This window comes from Haliotis rufescens, unplaced genomic scaffold (genome assembly GCF_023055435.1).
Source record: "Haliotis rufescens isolate VD_foot unplaced genomic scaffold, xgHalRufe1.0.p SCAF_5, whole genome shotgun sequence".
Taxonomy (NCBI): Eukaryota; Metazoa; Mollusca; class Gastropoda; order Lepetellida; family Haliotidae; genus Haliotis; species Haliotis rufescens.
Genome location: NW_025964223.1, coordinates 51,676,325 through 51,693,605, shown reverse-complemented (window position 1 = coordinate 51,693,605; position 17,281 = coordinate 51,676,325). Strand labels below are relative to the sequence as shown.

The window sequence follows — 17,281 nt, the reverse complement described above, 5'->3', positions numbered from 1 at the left end:
TTCAGCCACATAAATAGATGTAAGTTCGAAATGAGTACACGTATACCTGTCTTCCTCTGGTGTATACTGGATATGACTGGAAAAGATTCAACCAGTGTGTGGTAAAGGATGAAAAGATAATAGTTGACAACTTTGATCATCTTGTACATACGTGCCTATTTCATTACAAATATGGCATTTCGTTAAGGGCCATGATTTACACATCATCGCTATCGTATTTATATTCTTATCCTCACATTCTTCGTCTTCTTGTTCAGATTAAAATTAAAAAATGCAGCAAAGTGGGTTTGGGTGATCCTGGCACAGTCAAGCTGGTTAGGCTCATCATCAGCCCCGGGCCCTTGCCCCCTTCACACGCAGCCCAGACAGCGAATGGGACTTCTCTCAGGAACCGCTGCCATGTCGAACCTACCCAGAACAGACATTGTAAAGACTCCCCAACTCTGCAGCCTTCTTCTTTAACCAGATTGTCAGATGGGCTGTAGTCCTGGCAGCAAAAAAAGGGGCGGTCGGGTAGCCTAGTGGTTAAAGCGTTCGCTCGTCACGCCGAAGACCCGGGTTCGATTCCCGACATGGGGACAATGTGTGAAGCCCATTTCTGGTGTCCCCCGCCGTGATATTGCTGGAATATTGCTAAAAGCGGCGTAAAACCATACTCACTCACTCTCTCACTCACTCCTGGCAGCAATCCCGGGTACTCTCCCAATGCCAGTCAACATTATTATTATTATTATCATTATTATTATTATTATTATTATTATTATTATTATTATTATTATTGTGTTTTTGTAACACGGCAAAAGTAAGCCATGCGTGTACAAGGCAGTTTTCCCCTCGACACTATATTGATCCTGAAACAGACGCAGTGCGGTAAATCCGGATGAGCTGTCCTCACAGGAGGATTCCCTGTCCATCTGGAGACACAGGGAATCCCTCATCATTGTCCAAACCGCTTGGAAAACCATTTGGACCTGTGATGAGTTCACGTGAGCTGTGTCGGAAACACTGTTCAAAATCCTATCTCGTGTCTTTGATGTCGCCGACAACGAACGCTAACATGAGATTAATGTGAAATATTGATGAGGTATATACATCAAGAACAAAATAGATTACCTACGGAGGATGTAGACATACTTAGAGGTAATACCAGGAAAGAAAAAAGTGCACTCAAGGTTGGATTTTATATTTGTCACGAGGGCATCTAATTTGTATCCGACGACATTCAAGTCGGGGCTTCTAAATCCCATGAAGAACTTCATTAAAGATACATTATGACACTAACGAGGTTTGTCGTACGTCTAATTCGAGTAAATCTATCGACGGTAGATAATTAGTGCGTATTACCACTTCCTGCACGTGCACTACGTACGTAAGAGTTGGGAAAAGAGTTCTTATAGTGAGGTCATTAGTGGAGGTGGTATACTTTCGACGACATCTCACGTCATGATATCTTTAAATGTTTGGCAGGGCAGCATTTCTGTGTGGCACGAGCAACGAGGAATGAGCAGCGAACAGATGGCGGCGGTATTCGCCTTCAGACAGCAGCAGCTCCCTCAGGACGTCCTTGTTGCAACAAACTACGTGTGCGTGACGGAGTTAATTTGAGGCTTGGGTTGCAAAACTTGAGTAAATTATAAGATTATGGCATGTCCATTCCACGTCTCTCCAGACATAAAACGCGCCTTCAGATATTGAGGAAAATAAAACGCGAGCAAAGAAGGAAGTGTTTAACAAACTGCACGCAAATCCTGTTTTGCGATGGGGAAAGGATTCAAGTGTTATTCCACAAATTTGTAGTTGTGATTACATTCGATATTTCTTCAGGGACATTTACTGGGTTTTAAATGGACATGACAGGAACACTTTAAGAAGTCGTTAAATCCCCGTACGGGCACTTTTAGTATCAGGCGAACATAATCGGTATGCCAGTGGCCAAGTAAGCTAGTGGGCCAGTGGGCCAGTAGGCGAGTAATCCAGTGGGCCAGTAGGCAAGTAATCCAGAGAGCCATTGAAGCCAGTAAGCCATTGACTCAGTAACCCGGTGAGCCATTGAAGCCAGTAAGCTATTGACTCAGTAACTCGGTAAGCCATTGAAGCCAGTAAGCCATTGACTCAGTAACTCGGTACGCCATTGAAGCCAGTAAGCCATTGACTCAGTAACTCGGTGAGCCCTTGAAGCCAGTAAGCCATTGACTCAGTAACTCGGTAAGCCATTGAAGCCAATAAGCCATTGACTCAGTAACTCGGTGAGCCATTGAAGCCAGTAAGCTATTGACTTGTAACTCGGTACGCCATTGAAGCCAGTAAGCTATTGACTCAGTAACTCGGTAAGCCATTGAAGACAGTAAGCTATTGACTCAGTAACTTAGTAAGCCAGTGAGCTACTCGCCCAGTGACCTCGTAAGCCAGTGACTAAGTGAAACAGTAAGCCAGCAGGCCAGTGAGCAAGTAAACCAGTAAGCCAGTGAGCTCGTAGGCCATTCACTCATTAAGCCAGTAGCCCAGTGGCCCAGTAAGCCATTGACTAAGTGGGCTAGTGAGCCAGTGAGCGAGTAAGCCGGAGCACCGTCCTAAAATGCTGGTGTCCCCGGCCTTGATGTTGCTGGAATATTGCTAAAAGCGGCGTAAAACGATACTCACTCACTCACTCATCGTACCAACAACGCGGGTCTCGTTCATTCTTTCAATAACTTGATTGCCTGGTCCAGACTCGATAGCCAACTGCCACCATGATAAATATGGAATAGTGCTCACCGCAGCGTAAAAACCAACAATCAATTATATGCTTGTTTCTGTGTTGTTTCACACCGGACCCGATCTATATGACGGCGTAGATTTTGGAGTCTGCCTAAAAGTGAGTATCATTGTCATCGATCCATGCAATTAAGATAGGATGACATGCATCAACCAGGTCACCGAGTCTGACCACCCGATCCATTAACTCGCCTATGACGACTTGCACAGGTCGCTGGGGACCTGTATCCAACCACGTTCAGCCTGCTGAGCTGGAACTGATTCATTCATTACCCATTCAAACTACCTATGCTAACCATCCGCGCATCCCCGTCCCCTGCGAAACACACCGAGCTCACCAAAATTCTATCGTTGCAATTTAGGTTCTGAACAAATAGAGGAAAAATAATTATGCTTCAAGTCACCTACAGTATATCCCGACGGAGGGCTCCGAGATTGGATTCACGTGTATAGTTATCAAATAACCTCATTACATAAACAAAAACATAGCACACCCAACACATACTACAGTATATGGATACGTTGCCGTGTACATTGTTTGAGTCCAATTACATCCTCTGAACCTCCAGACAATATTTCGCACCTGTGCAGCATGTGCTTTGCATCTTGGGTCCTTTCCCTCAACACGTCGTATCCACGGTTACTTCAATTAGCACCTCCCCCCTCCCCCCGTGGGTGCGCCCATGAGAACAAAGGAACGCACATCCGGGCTCTGCTTCTAGTGAAAGATGGCGACAGGAAATGGCAGTGACAGACTCAGAGAATGTAATTTGGGACGGAAATGTTAAGTAAGAGCGAAACTCGTCATGTACTGGAGGTGTACAATTGCCGAGTACGATTGGCCTCGCGACGGCTTCAAATGAATCCTGTTTATCAGCGGTAATCACATGCCTTATATCACTTTTTATCCTGTGCCACCATTTTGCAAAACTTGCACCATGAGGTTATGCAAAACAGTAGAGTACTCTCTTCTAAAGTATCCAATCAATGAGGTGAGGCGTTCAAGACTATTGCACTCATATAGCGACGTACATGCAGGTGTGTGTGTGTGTGTGTGTGTGTGTGTGTGTGTGTGTGTGTGTGTGTGTGTGTGTGTGTGTGTGTGTGTGTGTGTGATAAGCCGATTTATAGTGCTAGCACACTGAGATACCATGCCGCAGTGTAAAACGAATACCCCACCCAGACACAGTATAATGACTCCGAGCCGACCAGTCCTGGTTTTATCCCCTTAATGTCGAGCGCCAGGCATGGTAACAACACGTACCATTTTTAACGTCTTTTGGTAACTATGTTCGCGATCGAACCACCGATCTTTCGCTTACCGGGCAGACGTTCTACCACTAACGACCAGCACAGGTTCCTGGGGACCTACTCCAGCCGGATTCTCCATGGGGTAAAAACGTTTAGAAATCGGTTATCAGATGTGTTAACATGAAAGAGAACGTGACTTTGTTCATTTCAACAATTGCAAGACAACACTAAATGCATGCATGTAGACAGGATACAATATGTGAACAACGCTGATTTTAGATGTTTTCGTCAAACGTTTTTTCCAATATTTAAACATGACCATATCTTTGACCTAAGGGGGCTGCCGGGTAGCCGAGTCGTTCGCTCGTGACGCCGAAGACCAGCGCTCGATTCCCGACATGGGTACAATGGGTGAAGCCCTTTTTTGGGTGTGCCCCGCTAAAATCAAACTCACTCGCTCACTTTGAACCAAGCTGATTTTCATAGGGTGAGTGAGTTGGGTTTAACGCCGCTTTTAACATTATTCCAGTTATACACGGATTTTCATAGGATATGTAGCTTAAAGATAGTACAAACATATGATAAATAATTCATTTTGGGACACGGATATACTCAATCTTTAGATTCAGCATTTAGCAAAATTAGCATTACTTATGTATGTGATCATATTCGAAATTCGAAACTTGTAGGTGCTAAAAGATAAAAAGCTAGTTGTTAGCCATTGGAATATGTTTTCGTACTCAATTTTATTATTTCCAGGGAGCCCTCATCCTACCTCGTTCTTTGCCAAATGAGTGCGTTAATTAAAATAACACAAAGAGATTCATATTAGAAAGTGTTTAGAATGTCAGCCTGGAAAACGTGACATTAAACGAAATTATAGTGTCCTCAGAAAGCATTAACACCTGCCCTTCAGAGTACAATTTCATTATTCCATCAATGAACATAGCATACGCAGGGGCAAGCATGGGTGAGTTACTGTGAACACTTAACCTTAAGAGGAAGTCCTATAGGGTTAAAAAGAGCATAATGCGTGCTGCCAATGACGGACCAAGTGCTTCAAATGCTGGCTAAAATGGCGGTACTAACCCCTCTGTTTGACATTAACGATGTCACAGTCACACCTGGTTTCATTTAGTCTTATGGTATTACATGAGTCAAACGAACCACACTCACTATAATACAATATTTTATGTCACACTAACAGACTACCAAGGTATCTCATGCAAGGTGTATGCAGTGCTAGCGCAGCAGCCTCCTCCCCAACACCTGGTTTGAATTGGCCTGAGCTAAATGAGCACTTAGTGAGAATACGTTCCTGGCCCCGTGTTGCCCCATTGGGACACGGGTCGATAAATGTCTGGTGAAGTTAGTCATGCAGATGAGGCTGTGTGGAGAGCACTGGTAAGAAGAACAGTATGGTTCCTGACTCCTGCTTGTCCTGGTAAATTAACCCTGCTTGATGTAACTGTTGGCATTTATAACCATATTATTTCATCTAACTCGGGGCAGAGAGCTGTCAAAAACCAGTATTTACACTGAATTAAATACCAGCAGGAAAAAGAGATTACTATTTCTGATGCTGCTACCCATCATCAAAGGATAACTGGTGTGTTAAATGTAATTGTATCGTTCGATCGATATTTCTCAATTTATATTTTGTATAATGAGTACTATTTGTTTGCACGCAGGAGATTCAATAACAATGTAATAGATAGCACAATAGCTATAGTGTATGTTTGGTTTTATGTGACCATAATCCTTTACGTCATTTGAGCCTAATTACTCCTTTCACACTATTTGTTGGTCATCATAGTTCTTGCATCGATCTTGTCTTCCTAGCTCACACTATTTGTTCAAATAACACCAAACTTGATTACAACTTGATAAAGCACGCTATCCACGTTTCTTGACCCAAGGAAGAAATAATATTCATATAGGTTTAGCGTTATTGATTGTTCGAGCTGAAAACCAAGTCCTAACCAGGGTCGTTATGACTCACAAGATGCAGGGACTCTACGCGCTTATTCAGAATTATGACTGTTTCTTAAAAGGTTACTAGGAAAACACGCTCCGTAAGAGCACTGATTTCAATTACAATATCATCAAAGTTCATCGATTGAACTACTTCCTTAGCGGTAAGCCTTGTCGCTGAGCCTTGAGGCTAAACTATAAACGTCTTTGCCTTAACCCAAGGACTTACAGAAATGCTTTTCAACTTAATTAATCTTTCTGTCTCGCGTTTACGATCATGCGTTGACGTCTCGCATAGAAACATGCAAGTGTATCCTTTGTCGCTTTCATTTGCTTTTATCGATGTATGTTTGTTGGTTTATCATAAAATATATTAAGAATTTTATGTATTTTCATCAAAAGTGGCATCGTGTGTGTAATACGTTCTTTCGTGCAGGACAAGTTATTCCCAACTATGAGCTCAAGTGATGAATGCTTCAATATTATATATGCATGGTAGGAAGATTACATATCCTACTTGTGAAGATAACAGATATTGTCACCACAGCATTACATGTATATGCATGATAGGAAGATTACATAGCCTACTGGTGAAGATAACAGATATTGTCACCACAGCATTACATGTGTATGCATGATAGGAAGATTACATAGCCTACTGGTGAAGATAACAGATATTGCCACCACAGCATTACATGTATATGCATGATAGGAAGATTATATAGCCTACTTGTGAAGATAACAGATATTGTCACCACAGCATTACATGTATATGTATGGTAGGAAGATTACATAGCCTACTGGTTAAGATGACAGATATTGTCACCACAGCATTACATGTGTATGCATGATAGGAAGATTACATAGCCTACTGGTGAAGATAACAGATATTGCCACCACAGCATTACATGTATATGCATGATAGGAAGATTATATAGCCTACTTGTGAAGATAACAGATATTGTCACCACAGCATTACATGTATATGTATGGTAGGAAGATTACATAGCCTACTGGTGAAGATAACAGATATTGTCACCACAGCATTACATGTATATGCATGATAGGATGATTACATAGCCTACTGGTGAAGATAACAGATATTGCCACCACAGCATTACATGTATATGCATGATAGGAAGATTACATAGCCTACTTGTGAAGATAACAGATATTGCCACCACAGCATTACATGTATATGCATGATAGGAAGATTACATAGCCTACTTGTGAAGATAACAGATATTGCCAGCACAGCATTACATGTATTTGCATGATAGGAAGATTACATAGCCTACTTGTGAAGATAACAGATATTGTCACCACAGCATTACATGTGTATGCATGATAGGATGATTACATAGCCTACTGGTGAAGATAACAGATATTGTCACCACAGCATTACATGTATATGCATGATAGGAAGATTACATAGCCTACTGGTGAAGATAACAGATATTGTCACCACAGCATTACATGTATTTGCATGATAGGAAGATTACATAGCCTACTTGTGAAGATAACAGATATTGCCACCACAGCATTACATGTGTATGCATGATAGGATGATTACATAGCCTACTTGTGAAGATGACAGATATTGTCACCACAGAATTACACGTACATGTGTATATGCATGGTAGGAATACATACATTGTAGCCTACTGGTGAAGATAACAGATATTGTCACCACAGAATTAGGATATAAGATAATTCCCTCCGCGGAAACGATGACGTTACTTAATAATGCAGTGACGGCATACACGTTTAATTCAGAAATGCGCCAGACTCGATGATACAATTATGACATTTGACCCGAAGACTTTGACATATTCAATTAATAATCAAAAGAACCTTCCATGAGACATTGTATTCCTTGTCCTTGCAATTGCATGTGTCCCCGTGGTGATCCGGGTAAATGATCTTCAGCAACTCATGCTTGTTAGATGCGACTTACGGGATCTGGCTTGATGACTCGACTGATGCATTTTATCGTATTCCAATTGCGTAGATCGATGCTCGTGATGTCAGTCAGTGGATTGTGTGGTCCAGATGCGATTATTTACAGACCGCCGCCATATAGTTGGAATATTGCTGTGTATGGCATTAAACAACAAACAAACAAAAACAAACAATTACATATGTATGCAGTAGCAGTAACTGTTATTTCATCCCATCTTTGGATTATGTATTTTGGATATCTATCCAGCTGTGCTTCCAAAAAGTCTCATGTGAGACTATTGCCAGTAATTATTGCAACGTGCGCGATTTTAAAATGTCAGATGAGGATCTCCCATTCTTTCCAGTGGTATTTAATGACGCTATACGATACGACACATCAGTCTGGTATATGAGCTGATATTGATGTAAAGTAGTAAGACGACATCTTATGTCAGCATTGATATATGTCAAACTGGAACGGTTTTACGTCACGGAGACTAGGAAAACCTTATAATCTGGAAAATGTATCGTGTGGTATCAGACTTAAGAGACACTGAGATTAGTTGAGAGACGTATTTTCCACAGCCAGTGTAGTCGCTGACTGTGCGCAACCTATAACCAGCTGTCGTGGTTTGTTGGAAGAATCTCGTTCCTCTTTCTCTCCGAATTCATATCACGGATGCTAGCTAAGCGCAAGAACTATCGTAACATGTAATACACCTGAAGTTCTGTTTGTCCAACACGTAAGGGTTAATTTACATAATATGTAAATCATAAGGATGCAAATTATCAAAGCATGTTAATGTTTCCTAACGACCATGTTGTGATTAAACGATTTATGTTCAAAAAGGGATGTGCCTAATGGTTAGAGTGTTCGCTTTAATCTTATGTTTCATCTCACGTCAAGTGATTTTCAGATTCAAAATGCAGTTTAAGACATTTATATTTGTTTGTACAAAAAATCTAATATCTCCGGACAATGGTGTGCATTCCAAGGCAATGTTAATAATAGTTTCTGTAGCGTTAATGTGGTTTTCATTTCTCCTGATTCAAATACATTAGTTCATCTTCCTCTGCACATGTCTGATTATGAAAGGACAATATCAATTTCCCGTTCTATCTATCATTCTGTCTAGGGAAATGGGACAAAATGCATTTCTAATTGGAACCGATTATGCAAAGAGCAGATGGTTTGCTTCAGGGTCAATGCAAGAGATAAATCTATTGAGATACAACCAAATGCAAGAAGGGCGTCTGGAGTGGAGACGATTCGTCTTACTGGACAGCATTAAGACCTCCAGACCGAAGGTTCTCCATCTTGTGGATATTTCCAGGAAACATTTATCGGATTGAAATTCCTAAACGTGCAGACACTATAGAATATTGAGTTTCCCGATGCCTTGTCAGAGGCTTAAAAAAGGATATGCTAAGTATGGATGCTGAAGGGGTTCCCACACACGTTACAGTTTGTCAAGTGGGAGCTCATCCAATTCTGGAAGTGTCACTGCACAGAGGAGTTTCTAATGAAAAATGCAAATAACGACATTATTTGCTTCTTGAATGTGCATAAATATAGTATGCAAGTTTTACTTGAAGGCGATTTAATATGTCTTATCTCGTCCATCACAAAAGATATTTTTGAACTTTTTCTCTAGAAAATTGGCGTTCCGTAAATTGTTTCCTGCATAGGACTACATCATTTTAAGAGCAAACATTTTATAGCATGTTATGTCATTTCTAATATGCGCCAGACAGTAAAAGGTTAATTTGTTCCTAAGCTTCCTTAGAATTGAGGATTTTCGACGTTTGCAAAGTGTAGTATACTATGTTCATTTTATATATGTTTTCGATATTTAGCACATGGGTGTTGACAATATTTTACACTTAACCTGACAGTGAAATACAGAATACTGTCCCGCGTTTAAAATTGTTTATTGCTGTTATAGGGTACATATAAGAAACATTTTCAAATTTGTTCATACTGAAGCATAACGTTGTAAGTAGTAGGTATTAATGCTACGGTGGTTTCCGGTGGCAGATATTGCTGATAGGTTCACTGGTACGATCATCATTGTAAACGTTAGGAACAAAAGAAATGGTTGACATTAGTGAATGAGTTGGGTTTTACGCCGCTTTAAACGGTATTCCGGTTATCGTGCAGCGCGTCAGCAAAGTGTGAATGGAATGCCCAAAGAGACATACACGTAGTTAGAGGATTGTGAAAATATCATTTCTTAGCAAAACAAGTGGATGGTTAGACATACTATTTCGTACCTTTAGCCAAATAACCTCTATAAACACATCGTGTGTTTTCATCTCTCCCTATATTTGTCGTTTGAGTAATGTTATTTTAAAGTTTAATTCTTATAATTATCATCGATTCTTAATGATTTATTGCTTGTCTGATACAGCAATACAATATATATTTCAACTCTGTAAGTCTTTCTCCAACAAGTAAAAAGTACGTCTAAACATATACAGGTTCCGTGATACTTCAAAGACTTCGATAATGCACTTCTTAATCTGACTAATAAATGAACCTGGCAAGTAGATAGTATAAACATAGATAACAATTATCCATAGAATGATTGTTATCGAACGTTTTTACTCCGTGAAAGAACATTTCTTCTTAAAACGCGCTTGGCATGTAAGTGGGATTCCTGTCTGTTGGAGCCAATTAGCTACGTCACTGTGATGTGGGAACATACACGTTTCTCTCTGCAACATATGCTGACTAGAACCTTTAATCAGTGTGTATCATCAGCAATATAACCTTCTTTGTAGTATAGTCTTCTTTGTAACCAACGACCTTGGAATAGACACCTAGCCAGTGTCTCTGTGTGCCAGGACAATACCGCACATAACATCATGCCATCGGGAAGAGGCATGACACTATGTTACAAAGCAAACGTCAACCCTGTTCGAGAACACACAACTGGCTTCCATTACTTTAACACTATGGAGCACTCACGATAGCTTGTTTTGTGTTCGCAAACATACCGACTACAGAACGATAACTGTGTCATATTCTTAGGTCATACCCTTTTGAAAATCGGAAGAAAAACGAGTGAACAGATCATTCTCAATGTTTAAATAGAATAGCATGTTATGTCACATTCTTATTCTCGGCAACTTTGAACACTTTGTGGGACCATGTAACACAATATTCTATATAAGTATATTACTGGACATGTATGGTCTGAGTATGTATGCTCGCTTTCTCACATCGCGAAGCATTTTATCAAACCTTTAAACCTTTTAAAGAAATATGATAGCATGAACAGTCACACTGCAAGAGCTGCACAACTCAATGTGACAGGGAAAATACCATTTCTTAACGCAAAATTGGGAAGTAAATTCAAAAGTCAATGTTTCTCCAAGATAATCTGCGGTAAAAGCTAGGGTAAATCTTTCAACTAGTAACGCATGAGCGCGGTTCTTGCTCTATGAAATGGAAATAAATATGATATTTCTTTTGCCACAAGGCTATCTGGTATCAGCACCGTGCATGGCCTACACTAGAAACCCCGGAAGTAGCCTCATCGGCTCACTATCGCATATCCTGGTGCCATGATAAAAAGCTGAAATTGTATATGGCACCTTTTCATGTTAAACTCGTTAATGATCACGAGACAAACCTATCCTATAAAAGTGGTCGTTTTGTTTATCTTGTTGGCTGTCCAATCGAAGATATGCATATACGTATTGCTTTCTTGCTTTTACAAGAAATAAACTCGAATAGATTAAATATATATTTAATCACGATATACGACATTCTTGTAATTCTTGTTATCTCTAAGATGTTTTTTAATGTGGACATTTTTTATGAAATTGATACCTGAGATTCAGTGCTAGGATGCTTTATTATTTTCATCTTCGATCTCCCTGAATGCCAGCATAGGCTGGATTCTATAAAAACGTAGACGTTTTTAAATGCGTGGAAAGAAATTCGCTAAAAAACAAACACATCATGTTAAAAGTACAGAAACAGAACTACCGGCAAGATCTAAAGAGGTGTTCACACGAAATACAGCAATATGATTCATAATATTTCGATTAATAATGTCATGTCATTTGATGTAGTCGTTATGCAGCGTTCAAATACTCTGCTCATATGCTCAGATTTAACAAATTGCAGAAATTACAATGAAGGCAAAGTTATTCGTCTGTAATCAAAAGATATTTAAATATTGGTTGCAATTAAATCCTTCCTTGATTAAGCTAACCTAATGGTAAATCCGCCATGATGACGCCTGCGTTATTTATGTCCTGAGCTGTCAAGGAATAAATCTGCACTGGTGTGCCCATTTGGGAGATAAATTAGATTAATTAGTGCGGGGGCATTTGGGCCGTGGTTGGATTCTGATCAAAGACTTTTCTTGTACACATTACCAGTGATTTAGTAATTTGTATTCTAAAATTGCGACAAAAATGACGTACCACGGAGGAGTAATCACATATGGGTAATCAGAAATGTGATAATTAAATGACAATGACAAATCTATAACATTCTAATGATCTGTCACAGATTTAATCTGGTTTAATCACCGAGAGTATGACCTGTTGCAAAAAAGAGCGCATTAATAACATATTTACCATATACATAATATTTTATATTATTCGGGCTATTAATCAACCTGCATCTGTTATGATATTCTATTAATATCATTTTCAACCGTATTGATTGTTAAGTCAGAATGTGCCCAAAGAGACATGTATCATTTTCCAAGTAAGCAACAGCTCAGTTGACACTGGCGTCGTCGCGTAAGGTCTTATTTACATAAAGGTCAGGTAGAAGTACTAAGCCCTACTCGTCAGAATGAGAATGCACATAAAACCATCTGGCCAACAAGGAGATAACCACCTGTTGCTAACGAGCCTCAACGGTAGCAGTTTTACCTGTGCAGAGTACACCTGTAATGCATTGCACTGACATTGCTCAGTCTCCATGTCGTGGTGTGGGAAAGTATGACCATATGTCAGTTAAGAATGTAGCGATTTATCAAGGAACAAAGGCGTATATGTTCTATTCTTATCTACATACGGAAAAAAAGGGGTGATGAACAGTTATGAAACACAGCTGTCGGAGATTTATTATAATTATTATATCACTTTCATAGGTAAAGCCTTCCCTTCAGTGGCACGCACAGACGGTTAGCGCCGTCTTGTCTTACACGCCATGAATTATTGAAGGCCACAATGTATGTAAAATGAGTTTTTATTCCTATTCAAAATATTATACATTAAATTGTAAGAAACACTCCTATATATATATATACTAAACAAAAATGTAAGGGATCATGAATATTATGGGGGATATTTTATTATATTATATTTTATGGGTTCTCAATCTTCACTAAAATGGACTATCCCGAAAAATATTTATGACCCCTAACTATTTTATTCAGAATATATAAATATATCATACAGTCAAAGTATTTCTTTGTATTTTTCTTTCTGTTGCTGATTATGGAATGTTGCTTGCCTTACTTGCCTATTTTTACCACCTAGATTTCATTCTTTTAACTTAATGTATATATTCCACACTCATGGTGCCACACTACACGTCAATGTGAATCAGGATGAAATATACCAAGATAAAAGCTTCTTAAACCACATAATGGATCAACAATGTCTAAGTATTAACAAAGTTAATGCGGTGAGCCCCGCCAGTTTTCGTATATATCATTCAAACCTGGTTTAAGATCAATATTTACCTTGTCATTAAATACCTTCTGTGACAAGAGTTTAGGATTCCCGGAGGCTATGGACGGTGGATTTTCCCTTGTAATCTTAGATGTTATCAAATATTTATCTTCTTGTCTATAAACAAGTAAATGTAATCTAAGTTATCACTTCATTTCACTAACACTGAACGTCTTACGACAAAACTTAAGAGATGTATTTTGAGACGCATGCTGCTATGAACCTGCAATAGGGTATTTCAGTCCATCTCCCTGATGTAAACATCGCTGCCTACCACGTGTTCTGTACAGCACTGACGTCTCTGGTTGTTATATTAGTGTGATGATAAGTGGCACTGTGAGTCTTGAAAATGGACCCCGAGGCTTCTAATACAATAGATATGCCTGACCATGTGTCATCTAGTCATAAAGTAGGACTTTGTGTGTGTTAATCACATATAGTATTACAATATCATATAAAGCAACGTGATACATGATTGCATAAAACCATTTGTTGACATCAGCTGATTCCACGAGTTAGAGATAAATTGAACCTGCAGACATACATCGACAAATGACATTCATGTAATCTCATTCAGTTAGTTAACAATAACGTGGCTTTACTTCTTTCATTCTTCCGAGGAAGAACTCGAGGCATAACAGATAGGGCCGCCGATGGCTGGTAAAAACCTGGTCGATACACCATTCACTGAATAGCGAAAACCGTACATATACGACGGACAACTGTCACAATGTATCGACAGATAGAAATAAAGAATGCCTACCGTTGGAGCTTGCACAGATCTTTGAGTAAAGCTTGTATTGCTAATACCGCTCCCTTAGGTTTGCTCCTGTCGCCTCGACGCATACTCCAATCCGCAGAATAGGAACAACTTTCGTATTCCAGTAGTGCTTAAAGCGACTGCCTGACTTCACGTGTGTACGATACAAGTCCGTGTTCAGCGTGGCTGAGGCAACAGCGGTGGTTGTGTCCGTCCGTCCCGCTAGTCAAGCGAGGAGGCGATGAGGCGAGCGGTGGAAATAGGTCACAAGCCGACGGTCTTGCTACCCGTCAATTACTTCACTCCAACTCAGCACGAGTTGCTGTGTCAGTCTGGATGTGTCAGACCTTGCTACAAACTTGTCTAATTGCCAATCAGGACATTGCTCAGGTTCGATCTCGGTTGAAGCGATAGCTGACAGAGTCGAGTTGCTACGGAGTTGGGAGGCAATTTCCGCGTCGCTGGCCTATTCTTGTATTTATCATGTTTATGTATGGAGATGATTATCCAAGTGTTCCCAAAATATAACCGAGTGTGTCGGGTCTCCTTTTAAATGACCAGTCAGTGACCCACGACTACCGCCTTGTGTGCAACCATCAGATCTCGGGAGCGTGTTATCAATGGGCGGGATTTACATCACGCGAACATTACCACAGTGTACCATCTTTGATATGACCGCGGTCTCTTTGCAGCCACTAAGTGGACACATCCGGAAATGGAATCCAATTTTTCGGGGTATGAATAATACTGGATATGAGCCTCCTGAACAAGATTTATCGACAAACAGCTATCGACAGCGGCGCTAGGAGCATGTTGTCTCGGCCGATAAAAATCCTCACTCACAGGTCACTCTATCATATTTCAGGGACTGTGATGGGTTCTAATTGTCCGGAGAAGTCCCTGTGGTTTTAAGGTGAAGGCACTTGAAGCAGCTAGTCAGTGGTGAGAACAAACACGCAGACACGACCGTCTTGTGGGGCCCCGTATTCTCGTGGCAGTTGGGGGACACAGAAGCCATAAAGTACGATAGATCGTGGCAGTCAAAGGGCTGCAGTTCCCTAGGGGTACCGATGTAGTATGCTACTGACATTGCCCTTGTCAACTTCTGACGGCGAGGCTGATTTGATCTACGTACATACTGCTGCTATCCACTCTTGATGTTCCTCATCTCTAAACAATATTTTTACATATGATGAAGTTCTTTTCACACCATGTTATGGTCAGCAAATCATACAGTATTTTCCCCACAGCTGTAGACTATCACCTTTATCATGATACTGTAAGTATATGCAGTTACTTGCAAACTTAGACGATAGTGTACGTCCAGATACACTTATGGCCAGTTACACCACTTATGGATAATGGACATTTGACCATCTCGAACAATTTGACCATCATGGTTGACATACCATGCGGGGACTTTGATAGTTATGTTCGTTTCGTTTGTTTGTCGTTTAACGCCGCACTCAGCAATATTCCAGCTATGACGGCGGTCTGTAAATAATCGAGTCTGGAAAAGACAATCCAGTGATTGATGTCATGAGCATCGATATACGCATTCGGGTATACGATGACATGCATCAACCAAGTCAGCGATCCTGACCAACCGATCCTGTTAGTCGCCTCTTACGACAAGCAAGGTCGCCTTTTACGGCAAGCATGGGTTGCTGAAGACCTTTTCTAACCCGGATCTTCACGTTATTTTTACGGCTATGATTTCGCTTGACGTCGGTAATATATGAAAGACAATAAGATTTTGAGTGAGTTTGGGTCAACGCCACTTTAAGCAGTATTCCAGTTATATCACGGCGTGTGAGTTTAATGTGGAAGGAAAGCCCGAAGTGATGCAGGTCTCAGACGTTTTCTATTTTAGTGAAACCAACGAACACGGAAACGTAATCGGGCCTAACTGGGATTCGAAACCAACAATCATAAGTTTCGGGCGTTTCCAAGAGACGCCACTCTGCACAACGAATTGCGGTGCTTTCGACGACTGGGCCACCCGTGCCCCGTTTGTGTGATGGTATTTTACAGGCACATACATTGACTCACACAATACAGTTAGGTTTCGGCCACTTTGAAGAGTATCTTGTTATGCCACGGCGTCTCAACACGAGCCGTTGATACTTAGGGCATTGGTAATACCAATACGGGTATTGTGCTAACTAAAGTGCTAGCTGGGATTCGAACCCACGATCAGCAAATCCTGGCACGAATGAGGGAGTCAAATCTCCATGGTGAAATTAAAACAAATACTTAATTAAAAATTCATTGATTTCGAATTTCAACAACAAGCACATTCATGTGTTTCTCATGAAACCTTTATCCTTGTTGTATCCTTGAAGATATTATTCATTCAGAAACCGTTTAGTTTTTTTTATAAAGAATAGGAAAAAAGAATATCAAATGTACTTTACTAACATACCCACTGCACCGACACGGTACGCACGAACATGCACACAAGCGGCGTACTATCGCTCCTACATACGCATATAAACGCACGTATGTATACCACACTAAGCATCCATCCTGCTGTACTAAGTCATATTTAATACATAACTCAAAGTGACGCATCACGACACAATGCATGCATGGTGTTTATAAAAAGTGGATTAATGTCTGCCCCTTTGTAATATCAACACATATGAAATTCAACAATAGGATTAGTATCGATGGGGAATATTATTCCCTATTTCCATACAGTGATGTATATACGAACTGAAAAAGTTTAATAGAATGATTGTTTGTTTGTTTGTTGTTTAACGCCGCACTCCATCTATATGACGGCGGTATGTAAATAATCGAGTCTGGACCAGACAATCCAGTGATTGATATAATGAGTATAGATCCGGGCAATTTGGATACAAGGACTTGCATCAACCAAGTAAGCGAGCC

At 40.4% G+C, this 17,281-nt stretch overlaps 1 protein-coding gene across 17 annotated transcripts in view; it reads right to left on the bottom strand.

Moving 5' to 3' along the window:
* The window catches only part of LOC124126522 (CUGBP Elav-like family member 2), a 232,324-nt gene extending 217,580 nt beyond the window's left edge, over positions 1–14,744 (bottom strand). For 3 of the 17 annotated variants that reach the window (XM_046490053.2, XM_046490036.2, XM_046490070.2), the window contains exon 1: positions 14,390–14,733. In XM_046490053.2, the coding sequence (XP_046346009.1) occupies positions 14,390–14,472 (83 nt within the window). In that variant the 5' untranslated portion in view covers positions 14,473–14,733. Of the gene's footprint in view, positions 1–14,389 lie in introns of all 17 variants that reach the window. The other 14 variants (XM_046490013.2, XM_046489996.2, XM_046489980.2 and 11 more) reach the window with 13 other exon arrangements.
* Positions 14,745–17,281: the final 2,537 nt, after the last annotated feature.